The sequence below is a fragment of the Syngnathoides biaculeatus genome, chromosome 9 (assembly GCF_019802595.1).
Source record: "Syngnathoides biaculeatus isolate LvHL_M chromosome 9, ASM1980259v1, whole genome shotgun sequence".
NCBI classification, from domain to species: Eukaryota; Metazoa; Chordata; class Actinopteri; order Syngnathiformes; family Syngnathidae; genus Syngnathoides; species Syngnathoides biaculeatus.
In genome coordinates, this window is record NC_084648.1 from 16,197,313 (window position 1) to 16,221,565 (window position 24,253).

A 24,253-nucleotide genomic window follows, 5' to 3' on the forward strand; every position below is an offset into this window, starting at 1 on the left:
GAACTTGCCCGTCGTGTTTCGTACCTCGATGCCCAGCAGTGCCGCCCAGGCGAGTCCACGCACAAGCGGGGGGATGTCCACCCTGGCCTCTTTGTATATGAGGTTTTTCTTGTAAGGATAAGCCTAAGGACATTTGAATGTTGCCATAAAACTACTTGGAAACGGTTTCTTTGCCTCAAAGTGTGCAGGGACGGAATACCTTGAGCAGCCTGTCAAAGAGGACGACGCGAATGAGCTGGTACTCGGTGTCTCTCTCGCGGATGATGAGCGGAAGCGTGACGGCGGCGGACAGCTCATTGGTGCTGGTGGAGGGCGTCAGACTTGAACGTCTAGGGCGAGCGGATGAAGAAGGTACAGTGTGTTGCGTCATTACTCCGATAAAATCTACAGTTGGGTAAATCAACACCCCCCGCTCGTAGCAATGGCGAGGTCGACTTACTCGTCCTCCAGCAGAGGGAAAAAAGCTTCCCCTGCGACGTCCTTCAGTCTCTAAATAAGGAACAAAAGACCATCATTAAAAGAAACATCAATTCATTGCTTGTTTTGACCCGTTAGTCTTCAACACTGGACCCCCTTGACGCAATTTTTGTTTCCCGATTTCAAGTTAAAACATGCTTTGAAAGTCACACGTCGATTCAGAATCCAAAAAAAACCCGGTCAACCAATCAACAAGCCGCTTGCTCGGATCCTGAAATTGTACTCTCGCGAGGAACGGCCTTACTCGTGTTAAGGCGCCGTCACACCACGACCTTCTAGTCAGCGTTCTATAGCGTTTGAGGAAACGTTGGTAGTCGCCCACGGTCGCCGGGATAGCGCCACAAGAGCGTTGTTTGAACGCTAGCGAACGTCAATGATCGCTGGGAATCGGCGGAGAACGCCGGTCCAGAAAAAAAGTTTTGAACGTGCGCAAAAGTTCTCACCGAGACCAGTCTTCATCAACGTTTAATTTTAAACGCTGCAGAACGTTCAAGAACGTCCGTGGAACGTTTTACTCACGTTCGCCGAGCGTTGTGCGCGTTTGGCTACCATTAGTCACTCGTTACTGTAGCGTTACTTGGTTGTTACATAATCGTTTACTTTGCAGTGAACGTCTCACTGGCGACCTGTCAACGACCACCGAACAATCCCCTCGCGCACACAGCGTGTAACTAAAGTCAAACGAACGTTATTTGGCGTCCATTGAGCGTCATTCGAGCGTTTCCCGAACGTCCATGCATATGGGTATATAAACCGATGCTTTGCATTCTTACTTGCAGCGCTAGTTGCTGAAGTCCGCACCCCCACCTTTTTTTCGTCTAGGCGGCATGATGCTGACTGTTCAAACTCACGAGAACAACTGAAGTGAGTATGAAATTTCCAAGGTTTTCGTTCCCGTTCCACTGTAAAAATGACACGCCGGCAAATGCTATTCTGTCGTTATTCACCCGTTTAGTCACACGCTCGACACGCTCGTCTAACGTTGACAAATGGCTCTTCGCGCGCCGGTGACACATTAGCACACGCTAATGATTTTTAGGGTTATCGTATTTGGTCCCCGTTACACGCTTCTCGTGCGTTAGACGCGTTTAATCACACGCCAGATGTGACATCCTGGTTTGAGAACGCTGAAAAATAGAACGATTGAAATGTTCAGAGAACGTCGACCAGAACGTCATGGTGTGACGGAGCCTTTAGCGACAACTGAGTTATAGAAACAAACAGCTGCAGTTGGCGAGTAGCCGACGTGCGTCCTCTCTCTCCCTCACGCATTATATCCTTCAGTACATCAAAATATTGAAGTGTTTTAATCTGAAGCCATAATTTGGTTATCAGGAGAGCATAGCTCATCGGTCAGATTTAGCACGGAGTTATTTCCCTTTCCTTCCTGAGCCAACATGGCTGCCTCGAGTACACGTGGAGCGTTTTCCGAGAGAAGAAAGGGAGAAAGGGCAGTTATGCAACCAAGTTTGTCTTCAAAATGCTAATCCATCGGGATTATCATTGCGTAAGTGTCGTTCGAGAATAAGAATTAATTGATAAACATATCTCTAGTATGTACCACTTCACAGAACCGACAACATACCGTGTATTAATGCGCATATATTTTGTAAACTTCCGGCCAGTCTGAAACATGCCCATCCGTGCTTCAACATGTGCCGTTCGACAACTTGTCGCCGAGTGCTCGCGTTCGTCATGGACGTCTCAGAAAGACGAATACAGCGAACGTACATACATATGTTTTTTTTATCAACTTTTGTTTGAAGGGTTAGGTTATAACGTATGTTAGCTCCCTCTGTGTAGAAGAAGGGGAACTATGAGACCGGGGAATTTCACACTAAGCGTCTGCTACGTACCCAGAGTTCCCCCGTTAGTAACGCACGCGCATTGATCACAAGGAGACTTTCCAGCACGGGGGAGCGCTCAGACCGTCACACCGGATGGACACCAGTCGGCTCCATGATAGGGCGAAACTCCTCACAAAAAAAAAGTCCAGTAGTACCGACATTTTCCATATATTGTTCTGATTCGAGCCTGGACTTACAAAGACTCAAATGTTCATGGATGACGCTTCATCAACTCTAACCACGTCATTGGTTTTTTTTCTACCAGCAGTCACGGTTGACTTTAGTTCACATCGTTTTCAGTATTGTTCTTCAGTATTGTTCTACCATTAGGACCAATCTAATTATCCAACCATATAATGAGAGCGGTATCACCCAGAATTGTAGCTGAAATGAACAATTATTTGGATTTCGGACACGGAAGCTTGTGCAAGTCTACGTAATATTGTGTATTTCTGTTCTTACATTCCTGAGCTGGCACAGAGATAGCGTCACCGTGGTGTCGTCGAGCAAGAAACTGCGATCCCTGCCCTGACCGAACGACTCGCCGTCCTCCAGGACGAAACTACATCGGAACGAGAAACCGTGAGATTTAAGAAGATTATTCGGTCTTGGTCCAACAAACAGACACGTGTGCGGGATGTCCTGTACTTGGGAAGTGTGCAGATGGAAGGTTTGGACTGGATGATCTCCTTGTTGGTCAGCTCCTTCTCGAGGTCACCCCCTGCGAGGCACCACAGGTGGTACACCTCATTGATGGCCCGCTCTGAGAGGTAGTCGTCGTCGTCCTCTAAAAGCCGCAAAGGCAAAACAACTAGTATCACTTTCTCTTGATACCATATTACCATAATTCCCGGCCTACACAGCACACCTGGTTATAAGCCTCGGTCCACTGAAAGAGTTTAACGTTAGCTGGCCGCTTATAACCAGGTGCGCTAATGCTAGCGCCGCACTAATGTTAGCGCCGCGCTAACGCTAGCGCCGCATCACTGCAGGGTTGAAAACGTGTGGAAAAAAAGTTGCGCCTTGTAGGCTGGAAATTTCATTACTACACAAAAGGTCATTGATTGATTCTGTGGGTAATCTACGCACACTTTATGGCAATATTGTGAAGAATTATGATGAGAATCTCATTATTCTATTTTCTCCATTAACAGTTATACAACATATGTGGGAGTGAAGTATAACGCTACTTTTCTTTAAGAGCTCCCGCTATAAATAAATATTAAACAATAACTTAATGCATTAACAATTACTCTGGAAGAGTGACTTAAAATAGGCACAGGAAATTTTTGCTTTTCATTTTGTCAAATTAATTATTTATGTTTTGGTACTCGTTTATAGTAGATATCCATGAGGGTGTGTTCTAATAATTTCCCAGAGATATTTCCACAATGCAGTGGTGCCTTGGTTCTCGAACACAATCCGTTCCAGAAGGCTGGTTGAAAACCAAAACGTTCGAAAACCAAAGCACGTTTTCCCGTTACAGTGAATGGAAAATGAAATAATGCGTTCCAAGCCTAAAAAAAGTTTTTTAAGCGATTTTTTTTTTTTTTTTAGCTTTTCCTGATAATAAACTGCATAGTAGAGATACATGTATAGTTTAAATATAATTATATAAATTAATGAAATCATTTAAGAAATATATTTATTTTTTGTTTAAAATGTATGCTTAAGCCTAGTAGAATATGCTAGGCTGGGAGTGCATTGCCGTATCTGTAGCGACTCTGCCTCAACCTTTTTTTTATTAACAAAAGTGAAGAATAACTTTAAACAAGCAATAATGGGGGGGGGGTGTTTTTTATTTGCACAAAAAGCCAGCGAGCAGAGGAGTGTGCGGGTCAACTGGTTGCGCCGCGCGCGTTACGTCCTTTCCGTTTTTGTCTGGGGTGCGTTCGAAAGCACAACAACAAATCGTCGTGGGTCCGCTGGTCGGGGTGCAAAAAAAAATCTCAAAATTTTCGTTCGAAAACCGAGGTACCACTGTATGAGACAATTCTCAGATGTCGTGATAACATTTCTGACATGCCTCCCCACCCCCAAAAAATGTAAAGACAATATTATTATCCAAAAAAATGTAACATTTTCAAGAATTATAACTGAATTATTTACATTTTTGCCGAAGAGAGATGTTTGGATGGCGTTGTGGACTAGCGTGCAGGTGAAATGTCAGCATGTACAAGTGTGCACGCGAGGCCAACCTTTGCAAAAGTCACCGATGTCCTCGGGGAGCTCCAGATGTGCGCAGCGTAGCGAGGACGAGAACAGGCTCACGGGCTTCCGGAAGGGCACGTAGCGGCACGACACGCCATCGAACACGGCGTCCCCCAGCAGCTCGGCCGGACTCGGTCTGGAGGTCGCACACACGGCATCTGTCTGGTAGTGTCATTTTTCGCTTTCCTGTTATCAGGAATTTTGGGGGACCTATTTGCAAAAGTTTCCCTGAAGTTTTTAGAAATGGAGCAGCAAGGGTGTCCAAATGTTTCAAACAGGGTCCGCGTACAAAAAAATTGAAGGTTGCAAAACCCACCGTCACGTCCGTTTGTTTGATTCATTAAATATGCTTTACGACCAATCCTCCGAGCAATTATAGATTGTGTAGTCGTTTTGAAAACCTGCTACGATGAATCCAAAAAGTGGAAACGAGGCTCCATTCTCATCGCAGCCATGTTGTTTGTCTGAGTGTTCAAAATGCATCTTGGGAAAACGGGAAATGACGTACCGACTGGAAGGAAGGAAGGTCAAGCATTTCCGCAGCAAGTCGAGAACCTTCTCGGGGAGCTCCTATCGAAAGGATTTTTATCAGTCAATTTCGTGCATTTTCATTGTCAGAAGTAATATTCGTAAATTAACTTGAGGGGGTTATCAAATTAAAATTGAAACGTGTAAAAATTATAGAATTTGAGCAAGCAGTTGTACCATTGGACCTAAGTTAAAGTGGCAAATGTGAATCCAAAAAATGTCTTTTTTTTTTTTTTTGCTGCAGGCGGCACGGTGGATCAGCTGGAAAGCGTTGGCCTCACAGTTCTGAGGTCCCGGGTTCGATCCCGGACCCGCCTCTTTGGAGTTTGCATGTCCTCCCCGTGCCTGTGTGGGTTTTTTTCCGGGTGGGCACTCCGGTTTCCTCCCGCATCCCAGAAACATGCAACATTAATTGGACACTCTAAATTGCCCGTAGGTGAGGTTGTGAGTGCGGCTGTAACGTTAATTGGAGCCTCTAAATTGCCCCTAGGTGTGGTTGTGAGCGCGGCCGTTTGTCTCTATGTGCCCTGCGATTTGCTGGCAACCAGTTCAGGGCGTACCCCGCCTCCTGCCCGTCGACAGCTGGGATACGCCCCAGGACTCCCCACGACTCACTCTCTCTAAATTAGTAACAAGGAAAATAGTAATATATATATATATATATAAAATATTAAAAAAAAAATGCATGAGGTGACCTCTGTCTCTCTAGCGACATTTTCAGTCAGTAGTGTGAACTGGTTCTCAGCCAATCGCACATAGAGACAGACAACAGTCACAATCACAATCACACCTACGCGCAATTTAGAGTCTCAAATGAATGCATGTTTTTGCCATGTGGGAGGAAACCGGAGTGCCCGGGGAAAAACCTACGCAGGCACGGGGAGAACATGCAAACTCCACACATGCGGGGCCGGGATTTGAACCCAGGACCTCAGAACTGTGAGGCTAAAGCTCTAACCCGTTCATGCAACGAAATGGAAAAGTATTACTTTTTCCTGGTGTGTGTTGCGGTAATATAGAAAATAGCCACAAACACGTTTCACAAAACATTTTCCCATTTGTTCCCCGACTCTCGTTGTGCGATAATGTAAAAAAAAAAAAAAAGTCACAATTGATTTGATCCATATCGAAATGACAATTAATGAAAACAATTATTCATTGATTTTGAAACTTGGTATTATTTTTAAATACCAAAGCTAAACTTCAAGTATAACTTAAAGAACCAGAAAATAAATTGGTAACTAGTAAAATAGTAATATATATGTATAAAATATAAATAAAAATAAAATTCAGCCATGGCAAAAAAACAATTGCATGGGGTGATATTTACACACATAATGACACGTTAATTGGAAACTCTAAATTGCCCCTAGGTGTGATTGTGAATGCAGATTCTCTCTCTCTCTCTCTCTCTCTCTCTCTCTCTCTCTCTTCTCTCTCTCTCTCTCTCTCTCTCTCTCTATCTCTCTCTCTCTATCTCTCTCTCTCTCTCTCTCTATCTCTCTCTCTCTCTCTCTCTCTCTATCTCTCTCTAGATCTCTCTCTCTCTCTCTCTCTCTCTCTTCTCTCTCTCTCTCTCTCTCTCTCTTCTCTCTCTCTCTCTCTATATATATATATATATATGGGAAGCTTTTGGTTGCCTGGTACAATATGAGCAACACAATTATATACGGATTACTTACATAAAATTGATTATTTTACCACCACAGAGCTGGAAAGAAAATTATTGTAACATGAAAAAAAGCAATACACCTGTCTCTCTGCTCAGTAAAACACGGCTAAGTTAACAATTTAAAAAAAATCTATGGCAAAAAAAAAAAGTAAGCTTTGGTTCGTCTCAAGCGCATGCAGAAATCTCCCTCTTCATGTTGTTTATCAAAGCAAAGTTAAGCATGCAAAATACATTTTTTAATTTTGAACACCTGTATGACAGTTAACCAATGGCACTGATTATTATTATTATCTCAAATGGCAAAAAAAATAAATTGTTTTGAATATATATTGACTATCTAATAATACGAAATAGACGGAATACAACATGTCAATAACAACATGTTCCGGGCTGAACTATTTGAAGACTACCTTGATGTTCTCCACACAGCCGTGCTCTTCGGCGAGGACTGTGACAATGTCATCCATGCAGCCTAGAAAAAAAAAAAAACATACAGCATAATTGACATCTGGGAAAACTCAAATTAATCTTTAGTTAAAAAAAAAAAAAATGGCTCACCCAGAGTTAGAATGAACTTCAGCCTCTCACTTATGTCGATGTTGTGCAGCAGCCGTCGACCCTGATCCACCCAAAAAAAATACGAGCGGTGTTAAAGCGGTGAGACTTGCTTGAATGTCATCTTGTGTAAAAGATTCTTACAGCGCACAGTTCGAACAGCAGAACGCCAAGCGACCACACGTCGGTTTTGGGTCCCGAGGGCAGCGGGGCATCGTCGTGGGAAGGGTCACTGGGGTGAAAGCAGCCCTGCGCAATCACCTCTGGAGCAAGGTATGACGGGTACCTGTGAGGACCCAATGTTTGAATATTTGTCAACGTATTAAGTGTTACGTTACTGACTGAGTTATGTTCCTCCTGTCACGATGGAACCGGAATTTCTTTTATAGGACAGTGTATTATTGATATTTCTATGTAAACCACTTCCAAGCCATAAAAATAAAACAAGTCAAAGAAAAACGGCGAGTATGGCGGACACTTTGTCAAAAGAGCAGGGATTCAAATCAACAACCCTTTAAAGGGAACGGAAGGAGCGCAATTTTTTTTGCTAATATTATACAGTTTTTATGCTGAATACGAATCTTAAATCCGTTATGAAGGAAACATTTTTATTTTTGGAATATTTGCGACAAATGATTGCACATTGCCGGATTCGCCGTTAAAAGACTGAAACGAAGCGGAAACAGCCGATCAGGGGCGTGACGTAGAACGTAGGAATACGCCGTAAGAACGCTGGTGAATTTTCCGATAATTAATTATAATAATACGACCTTGATGAAGGCGTTAAAGGTCATCAATTTGAGGCAGTTAGACGGCGCACACGTTCGAATTCAGACGAAGAAGCCGACACAGCAGTCAGACCCGTCGTGGAGGATATGCCTCGTGTTGGAAATATCGACTGGTAAGTGTTTATGAAGTTCTTGTTTGGTTTAGTCAGTCATAAAATGATAAATAGTAATCGATATCCTTAATGTATATACGAAGTTTTCGGTCTTGCCGTGTATTTAGTGATTTGGTACGCGACAACCGCGGCAAATGCTTTGCGTGTAAAATGCTTATTATTGTACCAAAACGCACAGAAACCGATAACACAGTCCAAGTTGGCATAATTTCACAAAAAAGGAATAATATCATAATATAATGCTGCTTTCTTTCGGCTTGTCCGTTAGGGGTCGCCACAGCGTGTCATCTCAAATGAACGCTCATATTTGTTTGGCACCGTTTTAATAATAATAATAAAAATAAAAATAATAAATAATGTTTACAGAGGGCGGCATGGTGGATCAGCTGGTAAAGCGTTGGCCTCACAGTTCTGAGGACCTGGGTTCGATCCCGGCCCGCGCCTGTGTGGAGTTTGCATGTTCTCTCCGTGGGTTTTCCCCCGGGCACGCCGGTTTCCTCCCACATCCCAAAAACCTGCAACATTAATCGGACCCTCTAAATTGCCTCAAGGTGTGATTGTGAGTGCGACTGTGCACACTATGTGCCCTGCGATAGGTTGGCGACCAGTTCGGGGTGTACCCCCGCCCCCTCCTCCTCGTTGGCAGCTGGCATAGGCTCCAGCAATCCCTGCGACCCTCGTGAGGATAAGCGGCAAAGAAAATGGATGGATGGATAATTTTTACAGATTGGTTTTAGCTTACTGAGGAATTATCGAAACGAATGGGTTTTTCTTCGGCGTGTATACAAAAGACTCCCAGTTTATCGTCGTTCCAAAACAGCCCATCGCAGATTTTGTGACATCAGAGGTCCGCCCACAAAATGAGATGTTCGCGATCTTTATGTCATAAACACTTATATTTTTATGTATATTATGCATTTTATGGAACACTTGAACATATATATTTTTTGTCTAGATAAGATAATTCGCGTTAGAAATTACACATTCCATACACTTTAAATCAGTGGACGACCCGCTCGAACAACCGAGTGACGCGCCGTTCACTTTATTCCAACAATGTAGCTTCTGTTCCTGCTCTGATGCGGGACCTCTATCAGAAAAAAGATTCCGGAAGACTAGAAAAAAAGTTCCATACCCAATCGGAAAGTCGACGTCGGCGCCGTGATTGGTCATGTGATAGAGGCCGAACTTTGCCAGCTTGACGTTGCCCTAACGAAGAAACACGTCAGCTCGCAACGTCGCCATATGATATTTGAATTGAGGATAATATGTTACCTTGCAATCCAGGAGCACGTTGTGCATATTGAGGGCCCTGTGCACCATGCCATGTTTGTTCATGAAGGCCAGGCCTTCCAGGACCTCGTAGGCAATCTGTAGAACCCTTTCTGGGCTAAACAAACAAACAAACAAACAAATATTCGTGCCACACACACACACGACGTCATCACTTCCACTGGAACGACCACCAAATGTCATCACACTGCATTTCCTCAAAGAAATACTTAGCCCCGATTACAGTAATAGCCCTAATGAATTGTCCACTTAAATATACGTCTTACGTGCCTTCCTTTGCATCCCTTCGATAAAAAAAACACTTTATTATGCCATCATGGCATATTAATATAGCATATTACACTGTAATAGATGTAACTTTTAACGATATACAGTATGAAATGACTGCCAAATTATTTTGGGGCGGGTTTTTTCGACAGACATCATCCTTGAGTCCAGAATTATGGAATGAGTGCAGGAATATTTGCAGTATTATAAATGTCCTCTATGTGATGTTGTGAAGGGACCATTAAGGTGGTGTCATGAGCACGGCTTGGCCACCGCCAAGAGTGGCGTGGCCAGGCCACTGCTCTGCTCACCGGCTCCAGCTGTTTGGCATTCGGCACTCGAACCGACCATGTATTTAAGTTTGGAGTTTTGTCACCGGCGTTGCCAGTTCGTTGCCTTGTGTCAGTGTGTTGCGTTCACCGCCAGTTGGATTCTCCACCACTGAGATTAAGTGCGGTGTTGAGCTATCCTCGTCACAGCGATTCTGTGCCCTTTTGTCAATCCCGTCACTTATGCTCATTAGTTTGCCCCATAGTCATCGGACCTTGCTTTACGTCTTTTAGATCCTTCCTAGCCTAGCGTAGCTGTACCTCTGCCTTGTTTTGGACTGCTTTTTGGCATCGACCTGTTTCCAAAATAAAACCTCGCCTAACATCATGCCCTCGTCTTGGATTCCTGCATTTGGGTCCCCGCTCACCCTAACCTACATGTGGATTTTGGACAAACAAGAACAGTCCAATAGCCTTAATTCAACCTTTGCAGATCACCATAACCTGGATGACAGAGAATTTACGCAGACATTTGTAAAAAAAAAAATCCCACCTGACTTTGTAACCCTGTTTTTGGAAATCACTCAAGCTACTCTCGTAGTGTTCGGCGACAACGATGAGACGTTCTGCGTGAAGAAAGGCAGAAGAAGGTGAAGAAACTGTAGCCACGTGTTTAGTTATGCTGCGGGATAATCAGTCACGAAAATTCCACGGGTTGCATCCCACAACCCATACCATGCTTTCCTCTGGAGATGTCCACATACTGGCAGAGTCTGGGATGGGTGACGGTCTTCAGGATCTGGAAGCGTCCCAGGATTTTGATAGAGTTGGGGGTCAGCGGGAGGCCGTTGCTGCCGCACACGTCATGAGGGAGTGCCGAGGCGAAGAAGGTAAAAGCCCCCAACTGGGCATCCTTGAGGGGCTGCATCCTGCATTGACATCAAAATTCATGTAAATTATGACATTTATGTCAGATTCACTGATACATGGTCATACTTGGCATTGCAGGAAATTAACACTGCCGTTCTAATCATCAGTTGTAATTAAGAAATACTGCCATGACACACACACACCCACGTATAGATACAGTTTAAACCAAAAGTTTACATACACAGCAAAAATGCATGTTTTGATTTTTGTTTCAATGTCTGAAGTCAAATCAGACCAAACCCCTCCGGTTTCAGGTCAGTCATGGTCACCAAAATTATTTAATTTCATTAAATGCCACGATAATAAGAGGGAGAATTTCTTAGAGAATTATATATTCTCATCCATGAGGTTATAAATGTACATACACAAAAAGGACTGTGTCTTTAAAAAGTATGGAGGAGCCCAGATGATGAGGTCATGGCTTTGGAAGCTCCAGATAGGTTAAATGACAACTTGTGAGTTAATTGACGGCACACTTGGGGATGTACTTAAGGCCGCACATCAAACACTCTGCTTCCTTTTCTTGAAATCATGGGAAAATCAGAAGGAACTCGGCCAGGATATCAGCGAGAGAATCGTAGAGCGCCGCAAGTTTGGCTCGTCCTTGCGTGCAATTTCTACATTTATACAGAAGTATAACCATCGTGGAAATGTCCAGCCATCACGCCGCTCAGGAAGGAGACGGGTATGGAAGTAGATTAGCGTCACCAGGATTTGAATTTGAAATGTAAAGTGATCACAGTTTCAATAGTTGCTACAATTCTTCTTCTTTTCCTTTCGGCTTGTCCCGTTCGGGGTCGCCACAGCGTGTCATCTTAGATGAACGCGTGTTTGCTTGGCGCAGTTTTTACGCCGGATCCCTCTGGATTTAGCTAGGGAGAGAAGCTTACAGCACCTGGTATTCCCAGGTGGTCTCCCATCCAAGTACTGACCAGGACCAAACGCGTTTAGCTTCCGAGATCTGACGAGATCGGGCGTTCTCGGGGTAGCGTGGCCGTAAGCTAACCAGCTACAATTCGCTGTCTGAAATTCACCGTCTGTGCCACCAGGCAGGGTTACTTCAGGTCAGAACCGAACACCCAGGCAATCGCAGTTACGCTTTTTTAGTATGTGACGTCAGGTGACTAAGAAAGCGGAACTGCGATTGGCCGGGTGTTCTGCCTGGTGGCACAGACGGTGAATTTTACACAGCAAATTGGAGCCAGTTGAATTTCAACAGCGAATTGTTAGCAACTATTGTAAATGTGATCACTTTACATTTTCAAATTCAAATCCTGTTTTCTGCGGCATGTCAAATTCAAATCCTGGTGGAACTAATCTACTTCCATAGGCGAACGTGTTTTTGTTCTGAAATGTCCGAATCAACCCCCAGGACAGAAGTTAAAGACCTTGTGAAGATGCTGGTAAGATCGTGTCATTATCCACGGTGAAACGGGTACTGCACCGACATGGGGCGAAAGCCCACTTGCCAAGAATGAAGCAATGAAACTTAAAAAAAAAAAAAAAAAACAGATTACAGTTTGCAAAAAGATCCTAACTTCTGGAGACATGTCCTGCGGCCTGTTGAAACTAAAGTGGAGCTGTTTGACTATAATGACAGATGTTACATCTGGAGGAAAAAGGGGGAAGCTTGTAGACCCGAGAACACCAACCCAACTATGAATCATGGAGGTGCCAGCATCATGTCGTGGGGCTCTTTTGCTGCAGCGAGAACAGGAACTCTTCATAAAATAAACTGCATCATGAGGAAAGAATATTACATGGCGATATTAAGGCAACATCTCAAGACCAGATCAGATCAGCTCGGAAGCTAAAACTTGGGCGCAAATGGGTCTTCCAAATGGACCCTACGCCATACTGCAAAAATGGTTAAAAGCGGCTGGAGGATAAAGTTAACATCTTGGAGCGGCGATCGCAAAGCCGTGATCTGAATCTCACCGAAAATTTGCGTTCCGATCAGAAAAGGCGTGTGCGAGCGAGCCGACCGACAAACCTGACTTGAGTGACACCACTTCTGGATTCTAGCAAAGTACTGTCAGAAGCTTGTGGAAAGTTATTCAAAATTTTATGAGCCCACTTATCCTCACAAGGTAAGTGCTGGAGCCTATCCCAGCTGTTATCGGGCCGGAGGCGGAGTACACCCTGGAGTGGTTGCCAGCCAATTGCAGGCCACACGAAGACAAACAGTCGCACCCACAATCACACCAAGAGGCAATTTAAGAGTCGCCAATGAATGCACGTTTTTGTGATTTAGGAGGAAACCGGAGGGCCCGGGAAAACCCGCACGGGGAGAACATGCAAACTCCACACAGGGCGAAGCCGGGATTTGAACCCTGGTCCTCGGAACTGTGAAGCCAACGCTCTACAGCTCTTCCGCCGTGCCGCCCCGGTTATCCAAAAAAAAAAGCTTGACCCGAATCATGGAGTTCATAGGAAATGCCAATGCATGTAAACTTTTGACCTCGAAGAAAACAAACATTAAATTATTTCAGAAATGATATCATTAATGGGGTATTTAACAAAATGTGATCCTGACTGACCTGAAACAGGAGATTTTATACAAAACGTTGAATTTACGATTTATAGAGACTACATTTTTTAGGTTTAAACTAAAAACTATTCCATCAGCACAGTGCACAATCTGCAGATTGACGCCGGACTCAACATAACATATACCCGCTGAACACATTATTAAAAATAATATTCAGGCAGGAAGACAAGGAATACCATATGTACAAATTACCTGCTAATGGCGTCTCTGTTTCCTCTTTATGGTAAAGGGAAGAAGCATGAACAACTCGCTATTATAAACAATATTTTCATTTAGAAAGCCGAGCGTTACGGCCAACTCTGACAGGGCACGTGATCTGTGACGTCACAATTGTGGGACAAATACGAGGTAATGGTTTACACGAGTTTACAACTCAGGTGCGGGTATGTTGTAGAAATAAAGAGCTTTCGAAGTATGTATTTGTAAAATTTTTATTTTTTTTAGGCACCCGTCAAAATGTCGTTCGGAACTGATTATTAACAGGCGATAGCTTTCAATTCCATGAAAACGACCGGTTGTAACGATCCATATAGCAAAATAGCGCGGCACGCGGCTTATTCAATGTAGGATCCACATGCAATGCAGATCTACAAACGTTGGGCCTAATTTCGTACCCTTGCGCCCGCCTGTACGAAATTGGTGCTATCTTAGCTAGTAAGCGAGTGTCAAGCCCTCGTCGCCCCCTCAAGGAAACGTGTTGCGGTGACTGGAGGAAATTAATGTAAGTTTTATATATGTTTATGTTTGCGTTACTTATTTTGCTCACACAGTCCTACTTGCAACGCCAGCTACGAGTAAAGATTTTGATCGCCACGTCTGTGGAGCAATTCTGCAGCTAATTAGTGACAGCTAACTTATTTTATTGTCCGCTTTTCTATAGTAATTTTTTTTTTTTTTGGTATCAATTCCCTGGTCTGCCGATTAAAAGTGCAAATTTTACCTTGCATCGCAAAGTCCACTTTGAGGTCTTGCATGATTTCATGTTGACAACACTCTCAATATTGTTCCTATATATACTGTCATAAACACAGAACCCCCCCCCCAAAAAAAAAAAATCAAAGCTTTGAATAATTTGAAGAATATGCCTAATATGGTCAAGCCTGTCTAAACTTTAAACCATTCAAAGAGGTTGTATGGATATTTTTAGGATGTAGTTACCCTTAAAGACTTAAGGTGGTGCCATAACGTTTTCGTCATAATAGTGCACAAGATGCAAACATTCCCCTCTTTTGATTATCAATTTAAAATAATAATAATAAAAAAAACCTTTTAGGTTTGTATTTAGAGATGGAATGATTCGAGTAACAAAAGTATAATTGATCCATATGCGTTTCGATGGCGGTTGTTTACCATGACTTTGTTTCAATGCTTATCCAAATGAGTTCAACTTTAAATGTGGTGAACCCCGCCGGGCTTGTTTAAATTAAATCAAGAAAAACAACTCTTTGATCCCTATTTAGTTGTCCCCCCCCCCTCAATCAATTCCAGCGTTTAAATGTTTCTAATTTTCCTCACCATTCAACATTTTGTTTTTTTTGTTTTTTTTTTTTTTTTTTGCATCTTGAGCCAGCTCTAAACTTTGTATTCATTTATTTATCCTTTATCGAAGTTCGTCGTCATAAAGAACTGCTTTTTTTTTTTTTGTCATGCCAGTAAATTACTTCAGGGCGATAAAAATGAAAGTTTGCTGCCGTCCCTTTGTTGAGTCATTTGAGATTGGCTGGTTAATTGTTTATCTTTTGCCGGGCCTTCTGGACAGCGGTCACCTTTTTCCTCTCTCCAGGCATCTAGCCAATAGCCAAGGGCAAGGTCATCATGATATACTGTTGCTATTCACACGCGCAATAGAAATTATGCATAAAGATATGAATCATAGTGTTGCATGGAAGTAATGAAACCCGACCAGTCGACAGTCTGCAGTGAGTCGGAGACCTGGCTTGAGGGTGCCGTGTCGCTTTTTGGCACTGCATGGTTGGTTTAAAGTACTAAAGCGCGCTAAAACCAAAGCCGAGGGGCCAGATCCAGCCTAGCGCGTCATTGTGTAACCCAGTAAAACCAATGATGTGTGTCCTTAATTCCTTGCTTATTGTATTTCTTTTCATTTGGGTGGAAAACCTTGACCAAAATTGCAACTGTTTTTCCACGTTAACTGGTTGGTTGATATTATTTTCACCGAATCCCAAATTGGACAACGACAACACGTCTGATTTCAAATGTAATTTTTTTTTTTTGGTTTTATTTTTCCCCTAAAATATGATAAGACTCAAGCAGGTGTAGTTGTGTCCATAAAAATGCTGTAATGAGGTCTCTATACGCTTATATGCCGCCCCTGGAAAATTCTGCCCCACTACAAAAATGAGTTTGAGACCCCCTGGTCCAAAGTGGTGGGCCGGACTCACTGCGGTCTTTTTTGATTTGTTGACAGGGACGCGCTATTTTTGGAAAGTGTTCTTACCATGTCCTACAACTGCAACATAAGAGTCTTAACAAAAAGATTTAGCTAAATGCCAAAAACCTGTTCCAGGTTTGTAGAAATAATGCTGTTCTCATCACTTTTATTCACAGTACCCCAATGCTGTCAGGCCAATGTGAGCCCCCGTTTCAATTGCTTAAAGTTAGCTGGGACGAACTCCAGGTCGGCCACGACCGTAATGAATACTTTAGTTATACAAAATGGATGCTCTTAAAAGATTCTGTTTGTGGGTGGTAGCGCCTTAGCCCTGCGGTGATGAGAGAAAAATATGCAAATGATTTTTATGCACACTCGCACTAGGGGATTTGTAATCGCATATACAGTATCTGCCTCAAGATGGCAGCTCAGCACTCGAAATGGAAAGGATCATAAAGCATCAACATCACGCATCAGGCATGTTAACCCATGTTATATAAACAAATATATTCTGAAAAAATGTTTTGTAGTAACCTGAGCCCCAAGTGGAGGACTTTGAGTATCTTGGGTTCTTGTTCACGAGTGAGGGAAGACTGATCAGTGCAGCGTCTGCAGTGATGCGGACTTTGTATCGGTCCGTTGTGGTAAAGCTCAGTCGAAAAGCGAAGCTCTCAATTGACTAGTCGATCTACGTTCCTACCCTCACCTATGGGCATGAGGTGTGGGTCGCGAACGAAAGAACAAGATCTAGGGATACAAGCGGCGGAAATGAGCTTCCTCTGCAGAGTGTCCAGGTTCTCCCTTAGAGAGAGGGTGAGAACCTCTGTCATCCGGGAGGGACTCTGTGTCGAGCCGCTGCTCCTCCGCATTGAGAGGAGCCAGATGAGGTGGCTGGGGCATCTGATTTGGACGCCTCCTTGGTGAGGTGTCCCGGGCCTGTCCCGCCGGAAAGAGACCCCGGGACGACCCAGAAAACGCTGGAGAGACCATGTCTCTCGGCTGGCTTGGGAATGCCTCGGGATCCCTCCGGAAGAACTGGAAGAAGTGGCTGTGGAAAGGGAAGTCTGGGTTATCCCTGCTGATGCTCCTTCCCCGCGACCCGATCCGGAAAAGCGGTAGAAAATGGATGGATGGATTAACCTGAGCACAAAAACTGAATAGATGAGGTTTTCCGCTCAGACCGGAGGATCGGTCCCAAAAACAAATTTGTAAATATCCAAATCCTTTTTTATCTTTCAGGTTTTTAGCTCGCTCCCTGTTCAAAATGTCAAGTTCCAACCCCTTGGCGAGACTGGAGCAGCGAGCCGCGGAGGCTGACCAGATCATTGAGTACCTCAAACAGCAAGTCCAGCTGCTTAAAGAGAAAGCCAGTAAATACTTTTAAATAGCCCTTGCTTTATTTCATGCTAGTACTTTTAGTGGAGGAGCACTTCGGACTTTTTGTGCCATTGTAGGAGATTTTATAATAAAAGTTGACCTCTTCGTAGGCGTCCAGGCCAGTGTTAGAGAGGAGAAGAAACTTCTGGTGGAAAACGCCAAGCTGAAGCAGGACATAGAGGACCTGAAAAAACAGCTGCTGGACAAAGAGAAGAAGAGGGGAGGTAAAGCTACCCTTGGCCGTACTCTTTATTTTGTGTAGAATGAAGGACATATAAGGCATTTTTTGTTTTGTTTAGCAGTCTCAACATTTGCTTCTCCAGCACAATGTAACTGCATCCAATTGTGAGGATAAGCGGCTAAGAAATGGATGGAGGTGGAACAATGAATCCATTTAATTGATGAAATCAATCAATTTTGATAATCAGTCGTTTAGAGTTGTCCGTACACTCATTTTCCGAACCACTTATCCTCAACTCGGGTCGCGGGCTTGCGGAGCCTATCCCAGCTTTCTTTGCGTGTACACCCTGAACTGGTCACCAGCCAGTTGCAAGGCCAGTTAAGCAATTTAGTCTTACGTTAACTTACCAGGGATGTTTTTGGAATGTGGGAGGAAACGCGAGGACCCGAGGGGTGAAGACCACGGAAGGCACGGGGAGAACAGGCAACCTCCACTTTGGTGAGGCTGGATTTTTATGTCACATTTTGGAATGTCACTGCAATTTCACAGAGATGATATTGAGATAGATTTTGAGAGGAAGGAGAGTTTATGGTGCAGGGTTTTGTAGCTGATCGCTTGGTAACGTCTCGTGATTGGTGGGGGATTAGATTTAGGGTAGAGATCACGAGAAGGATCCTGTGATATTGTTTGAGCCAAATTAACGGCAATTTATTATTATTTTTTTTTTTTCAACATAATGCCACAGGTCTAAAATCTCTATTCTTGCTGGAGTGTGACACTTTTTGGAACCGGAATCACAGTAGAACTTTTCCACAGGATAGGAGCAGTGCAACCAAGCATCAAGACAGTTTGGAGAACGAGTGATTCATTGAAGAATTTGCTCCCATTGACCTACCAAAACCTAAAAACTGTATGGATACAATTTCCACATTGTCTGAATGTTCATCAAAGAGAAAATTTGTGACCCGCTCAGATGTAGGAAAGGAAAAGATGTAAGAGTCAAATCTTTAAAAAAAAAAAAAAAAAGGAAATCATTCTGGTCATTGGCTGTGTCAAAATCATTTATGGTGACGGGTTTCCCCCCTCCCCCCCAGGGGTTCACATTGTTTTTTTCCCCCCTTTTTTGTCCCCTTCAAATGTTTTCTGACTGCGACAGCTTGACCCTGGAAAGAATTATTTCTCGGAATGTTCAATACTACTTCTTTTCAGACTGATAGCAGAACGAGTACCACTGATACCGATACATTCAGAGACCAATATCAATTACCACTTGTACTTTAGATACATAAAATTTCATTGAACACAATGACATTTTTTTTTAGGGGTCGCCACAGCGTGTTATCTTAGATGAACGCACATTTGTTTGGCACAGTTTTTACGCCGGATGCCCTTCCTGACGCAACTTCTCTGCATTTTAGTCGGGGAGAGAAGCTTACAGCACCTGATATTCCCAGGCGGCCTCACATCCAAGTACGACAGACTCCTACAAAGTAGTCAGCTGTAAAGAATTGCATCCATCTTACAAATTCGCCCTGGGTCATCAAACATATGAGCACAACTGTGTTTTCTCATTTACTAAACAAAGGAAGGACTTGAAATTTCAAAATAAGAGCAAGTAAATTGGAAAAAAAAGTATTACCAGTAGTTATCTTTAAAATAATTCTTTGTAAAAACTAACAATACAGTTAATACTTCGTTTTATATGGGTAGAAAAAAAATCACGCATTGTAAAAATGCATTATACATGGGTAGAAGCATCAACTTTAGGGATGCGTATTATACAAGAGTGCACATTATTCACAGGGAGTTGGGGTAATCCGTCGAACTCACCTGTTGGGTCAGCTCTTCATCAAACAGTCCCCAAAGCTCCCGAAGCAGTTGTGTTAAAATACGGCAGTGTCGTGCCACCTACGATCAAGGAGGAATAACTCGATTGACCCCGCTAAACTGTTAGTATCGGTAACTGGGATTGTTGGCCTTCATGAATACCTGATACATTGAACAAAGGCCTGTATCGCCCCAATAACGATACTTGGTAATGGCACTTACCCATCCCAAATTATTTTACTGGTAAATGGTCTTGAGGGTAAAACTGCACTGCAAAGTCTTGATTGACACTTGGTAAGTTTTGTCTTGGAATCTATGGAAATGTACTTCTTTCCTTTCCCCCGCAGTGCGAGATGTCGCCGTTCCGTCAGTGGAAGTCTCTGCGAAGTCCAATGCCACCCCGCCGCAACCCGGCGGTCCCGCACCCTCTGTCACACATGCGGCAACCACTGTCAAGAGCCCCCCCCTCAAAGACGACAGCAAGAATAAAAAGAACCCCGAGAAAAAAGGTGACATCAACATTCCTGGCGTTATTAATCTGTTAGAAGTTGACAAGAACATTGAGTGGTGTGTCCATCCGTCACATCGCACCTCTCCAGATGCGGATTCCATTGGAGTTTGTTTGTGTCCTCGCTGAATAGAACACATTAAAAATGACCTTTTAACTCTTTTAAAGGCGGTCGGTCAGATTAAAAACACGCATTTTATCTCGAGATGTTCACATTTCTCATATCAAGTGCTGATGGGTTTGTCTTTTGTGCAGTGCCGCGCCCCCATCATTATCGTAAAACCCGTGGTGAATTTATTGTATTTGCGGGCTTTTCAATACATTTGTTACCAAATAGCGGCAGATGGGTTTCATTAATCTGCAGAGGGCCTCGGCATCAGCTGGTAGCATGTGAAATGCAAGGCACACCCTCGCGGCAGTCATCAGTGGCATTCTAACTGGAAGAGTTGAGATCTTATTCCGGACAGATGCCTCCTTTTTTTTTTTTTTTTTTTAAATTAAATAAGAGGTTCGCTTCTTCGGTAAACCTCTTCAAATGGTTTCAAACAAACGGTTCCTAGAAACCCGTGTTGCGCATACTCTGTTAAACTAGCATGAAAGCATTCACAGATGCTTCTGTCTCAAACATGTGAATACAGTTGTCGCTTCAAAGTAGAATACAATGGGTTCCGTGATGCTCACGGACTTCCAAGTTGTTCTAAAGATAGAATTTTCCATAACAAGTGAATTCATTTGTTTCAGGTCTAACTCACAACATTCTTAACTATACAGTTGATTATTTTTTGGGATGAGGGGGTTGTAATATTTAACGCTGTACTGGGGATACAAGTGTGATAATCAGCAAAAAAAATTCCCATTATCAGTCACTCACATTTGGAAAAATATACAGGTGTGGTCAGTCATGCCCGCAGATATGTGCTCGTGACACAGATACCAAGTTTCTTACGAGTGTGGTCCACCAGTCATGCCCGCAGATATAAAGTTGCGGATGTGTGTCCTGTTTGTAATTGAGTGTACCCCTTTAAGAGCGGAATGGGGCGGTGTCAGGTAAACTAGGAAGTCGTTGTAGGCTTAGCAGCAGCTCGTTGTTCGCGACCGTTTGTTTCCATGTTGAAAAAAAAAAAGAGACATCGGGCTGTGGTTCACTGCGCTTGATCGGTTTTCATATGCGCTGAGTGTGTGCGATAAGTGTGCAATTGGGCAGTGCCGCAGGTTAGAGGGAACATCGGTGAAGACCACACAAAATAAGCGATGTCTTTCAATATCTTTGTAGTTCTACTCCTAACAAATTTTACGCGCCTGTTTATTCGTAAATACGAACAAATATTAAAGATGAATTGCAAATGTGTTCAATGCGAAAATGAATTGATAACTGAAATGTACATGGACCAGACTTGATGAATAACTACTATGGTCTCACATGAAATGCCATGTATTGTTCTATGTTATCAGTACACTTTCCTCTTTGCCATTCCGAAGTGACGTTAAAAAAAAGCAATACAGGTTTTAATCCTTTGATGCTAACAGATCTGAAATCTTTAGCAACACATTTTACTTCCTATTCTATGGTTATGGTACTGGTACCCTTCTGTGGTGGTGATGCAATTAAAGAAAAAGCAGAAGACACTTATAGAGTTAATCCAAATACTGAAAGACTTAGTGATTAACCTCATCTGTCAGCCTATGCATAACTACCGCAAACAGGAAGGGGCTCAGTGCGGATCCCTGATGCAGTCCCACCTCCACCTTAAATTCTTCTGACACACCAACAGCACACCTCACCGCTGTTCTGCTGCCCTCATACATGTCCTGTACTATTCTAACGTATTTCTCCGCCACATCAAACTTGCACATGCAGTACCACAGTTCCTCTCTTGGTACTCTATCATAGGCTTTCTCTAGGTCTACAAAGACACAATGTAGCTCCTTCTGACCTTCTTTACTTTAAGTCTGAATTTAGGTGGGATAAAACCATGCTAACTGTTGTTGTCTATAAAATGCGTAGAGAAAAAGCCACAGCAGGCGGCAACAGCTGGTCAGGCCGACGCCAAGGTGGATGTGTCTCGGCTGGACCTGCGCGTCGGACGCATCGTCACGGCTGAGAAGCACCCGGATGCGGATAGTCTCTACGTGGAGCAGGTGGACATTGGGGAGTCTTCGCCCAGAACGGTGGTCAGCGGTCTCGTCAAGCACGTGTCTCTGGACCAGGTACGCGCTCACTTTGAACTGAACTGCTGGAAAAGATGCTCAAGTTTCTTACATAATGTGATATTCCACTTTATGAAAATGTCATGAGGGCTTTAACTTATTTTTTCCCCTTTTCCTGTCTCGGAATAAATTGACCATAACAATGTATTTAACTCTCTGGTGCAGATGCAGAACCGCATGGCAGTTCTGCTTTGTAACCTGAAGCCAGCCAAGATGAGAGGGGTGACGTCCCAGGCCATGGTCATGTGCGCCAGCTCGCCCGACATGGTGGAAATCCTCGATCCTCCGAGCGGCGCCACGCCAGGGGACAGAGTCACTTTCCAGGGCTTCCCAGGTTTTTTCTTTTCCCCCTTTTAGTTAGCAAAACTTGCATTTTCCACCTGTGAGGTTTCGGTGCTGCTCTGGCTGCCAGAAACAACACGGCAAGTTAGTCGTTCACATCATCTGACAATGATAATGAGAGGGAAAAGCTTGCATTCTTTGTGCTGTTTGCAGCAAAATGACCTGTGACCAGCTTATCAATGATGCTGCCAGGAAACAAACTTTCTTGCCTGTTGCTGACATCCAAGTCTCTTGCATCATAATCGAATTCTAAAATGCAAGAGACTGCACACGTGATGAGGAAAAAAATATGCAAATTCCTGCTGCGGTCCTTAACGTATGCCGCATACTCGATGGGGTTTGGTGTCACTATTTGTTTTACCAAGAATTCTTACCACGATTCATAGTTGCCAATCCGATTCAAGGATGATATTGGCTTACTTACAGTGATAGGATCTGAAAAGATTCAATGTCTTGGCAATAGCACAATGGTCAGTCTTTTTCTCGTTTTACGTTACGTCTTAATCACGGAGTCTGCGGCTCACCTGAAATACGTGAGGTCCACACAGGTCAGGATTTGCGATCATAAATATAAAAGTTTTAACACGATCGTGAACCCGTGCAGATAGAGATGGGAAAAAAATCCCTTCACACACACCCCACACCGCGGGAAAATCATCCAGGATAATCTTTCAGAGACATCCGACATTCCTCAGGAACAACAACAAACTGTGATCTTTAGACAAAAAAAAACAAAGTGGGAGTTTGGATTTAAGGTGGAGCCACAGCTGCATCCATCATGTTTTTTATTTTTTTATTAGTGGTCCCAAAATCGTTTGTGACCAATCGAAGGACGAAAGAGAAGACGGCCTTCCCGGTGGTCTGTTTTTGCGTTTGGGACTGTTTTGTATTAGGTACAAAGTCCCTTTTTTTAATTTTTGTTTTCCATCAATCAAATCCTTGTGTTTCCAATCGCTCAGCCAAGTGTTAAGAATGGTAAAATGTCCGTCATCGGAAATGTGACGGTTGCTACTGCAGTCTAAAGCTCTTAAACACTTGCAGGCGAGCCCGACAAAGAGCTCAACCCCAAGAAGAAAGTGTGGGAGCAGATTCAGCCGGACCTGCGCACAGATGGCGACTGCGTGGCGACCTACAAAGGGGCGCCATTCGAAGTGGTCGGCAAGGGAGTGTGCCGGGCGCAGACCATGACCAACAGCGGCATCAAATAAAAGATGAGTTGTTCCCCTGGTGCCAAATGGAAGTCAATAAGCGTTTGAAGGGCTTCAATAAAATTTTCATCTTCCTCCTAGTGAGTTATTTTCTTCGCTTTCTGAAGAAAAGCCTGCTTTAGGGGGTATGGTCCTCCTACGGTGACGTTAAGTGTTGTTTTTAAACATCCATCCAGTTTTTGAAATACCTGACCTCGTTGGGATCACGGGTGAGTTGGAGCCAATCCCATCTGACATTGGGTGGGACACCCTTTGGATGATGGACAGCCAATTGCAGGGCCACTTATTGTCAAGCCACGATTCAGACTCACACCCATGGTCCATTTAGTCTTCAGCGAGCCAAACAAACATGATTGTGGAATGGCAAAACCCCACACAGGATGAGATTTGAGGAGGCAGTTTGACACCAGAACCTGCAAACTGTCAGGTAGACCTCTTTTAAACATCATTGGCAGTTGTGCTAGTTTCTGTAGCCGGGGATCGGATCGCCAAGGTCCCGCTGTGGCCCCTCTCACAAGTGGTGAGCCCATGAAGTTGCCAAACCTTAAAGGTCCAGTGACTCCTTAGAGAGGACAGGTTCTGTTTTGCAGTCCACTAATTTTGGGTTAGTGAAATCCCCGAGGGGTATGAGCCTCCCGATTTCAGAACCAGTCGTGGAAAACACCCCAGTATGTCAGGATGGGCATTGAAAACAATATGGAGAGCAGTCGGA

At 43.7% G+C, this 24,253-nt stretch overlaps 2 protein-coding genes and 1 pseudogene across 4 annotated transcripts in view; 1 reads left to right on the plus strand and 2 right to left on the minus strand.

Moving 5' to 3' along the window:
* tbck (TBC1 domain containing kinase) overlaps window positions 1–13,828 on the minus strand; it is a 36,480-nt gene extending 22,652 nt beyond the window's left edge. The window contains exons 1-15 of the mRNA XM_061829179.1: window positions 13,694–13,828; window positions 10,756–10,949; window positions 10,574–10,646; window positions 9,467–9,581; window positions 9,327–9,400; window positions 7,435–7,576; window positions 7,294–7,354; window positions 7,146–7,207; window positions 5,044–5,105; window positions 4,523–4,671; window positions 2,973–3,111; window positions 2,787–2,886; window positions 440–489; window positions 200–329; window positions 25–123 (exon numbers count right to left, since the gene is read on the minus strand). Coding sequence (XP_061685163.1) covers window positions 25–123; window positions 200–329; window positions 440–489; window positions 2,787–2,886; window positions 2,973–3,111; window positions 4,523–4,671; window positions 5,044–5,105; window positions 7,146–7,207; window positions 7,294–7,354; window positions 7,435–7,576; window positions 9,327–9,400; window positions 9,467–9,581; window positions 10,574–10,646; window positions 10,756–10,948 — 1,449 coding nt within the window. The 5' untranslated portion in view covers window position 10,949; window positions 13,694–13,828. The remainder of the gene's footprint in view (window positions 1–24; window positions 124–199; window positions 330–439; window positions 490–2,786; window positions 2,887–2,972; window positions 3,112–4,522; window positions 4,672–5,043; window positions 5,106–7,145; window positions 7,208–7,293; window positions 7,355–7,434; window positions 7,577–9,326; window positions 9,401–9,466; window positions 9,582–10,573; window positions 10,647–10,755; window positions 10,950–13,693) is intronic.
* Window positions 11,493–23,621, plus strand: LOC133505754 (aminoacyl tRNA synthase complex-interacting multifunctional protein 1-like). Of its 3 annotated transcripts, none has more exons than XM_061829186.1 (7): window positions 11,493–11,635; window positions 17,130–17,260; window positions 17,378–17,491; window positions 19,623–19,784; window positions 21,789–21,991; window positions 22,157–22,325; window positions 23,375–23,621. In XM_061829186.1, exons 1-7 carry the CDS (start codon window positions 11,601–11,603, stop codon window positions 23,539–23,541), a joined length of 981 nt encoding a protein of 326 aa, XP_061685170.1. In that variant the 5' UTR covers window positions 11,493–11,600; the 3' UTR covers window positions 23,542–23,621. The 3 variants fall into 3 exon arrangements, with proteins under 3 accessions (XP_061685170.1, XP_061685173.1, XP_061685172.1); XM_061829189.1 differs by lacking the exon at window positions 11,493–11,635 and adding an exon at window positions 13,732–13,849; XM_061829188.1 differs by lacking the exon at window positions 11,493–11,635 and adding an exon at window positions 13,856–14,222.
* LOC133506781 (5S ribosomal RNA) lies at window positions 11,834–11,952 on the minus strand (annotated as a pseudogene).
* Window positions 23,622–24,253: the final 632 nt, after the last annotated feature.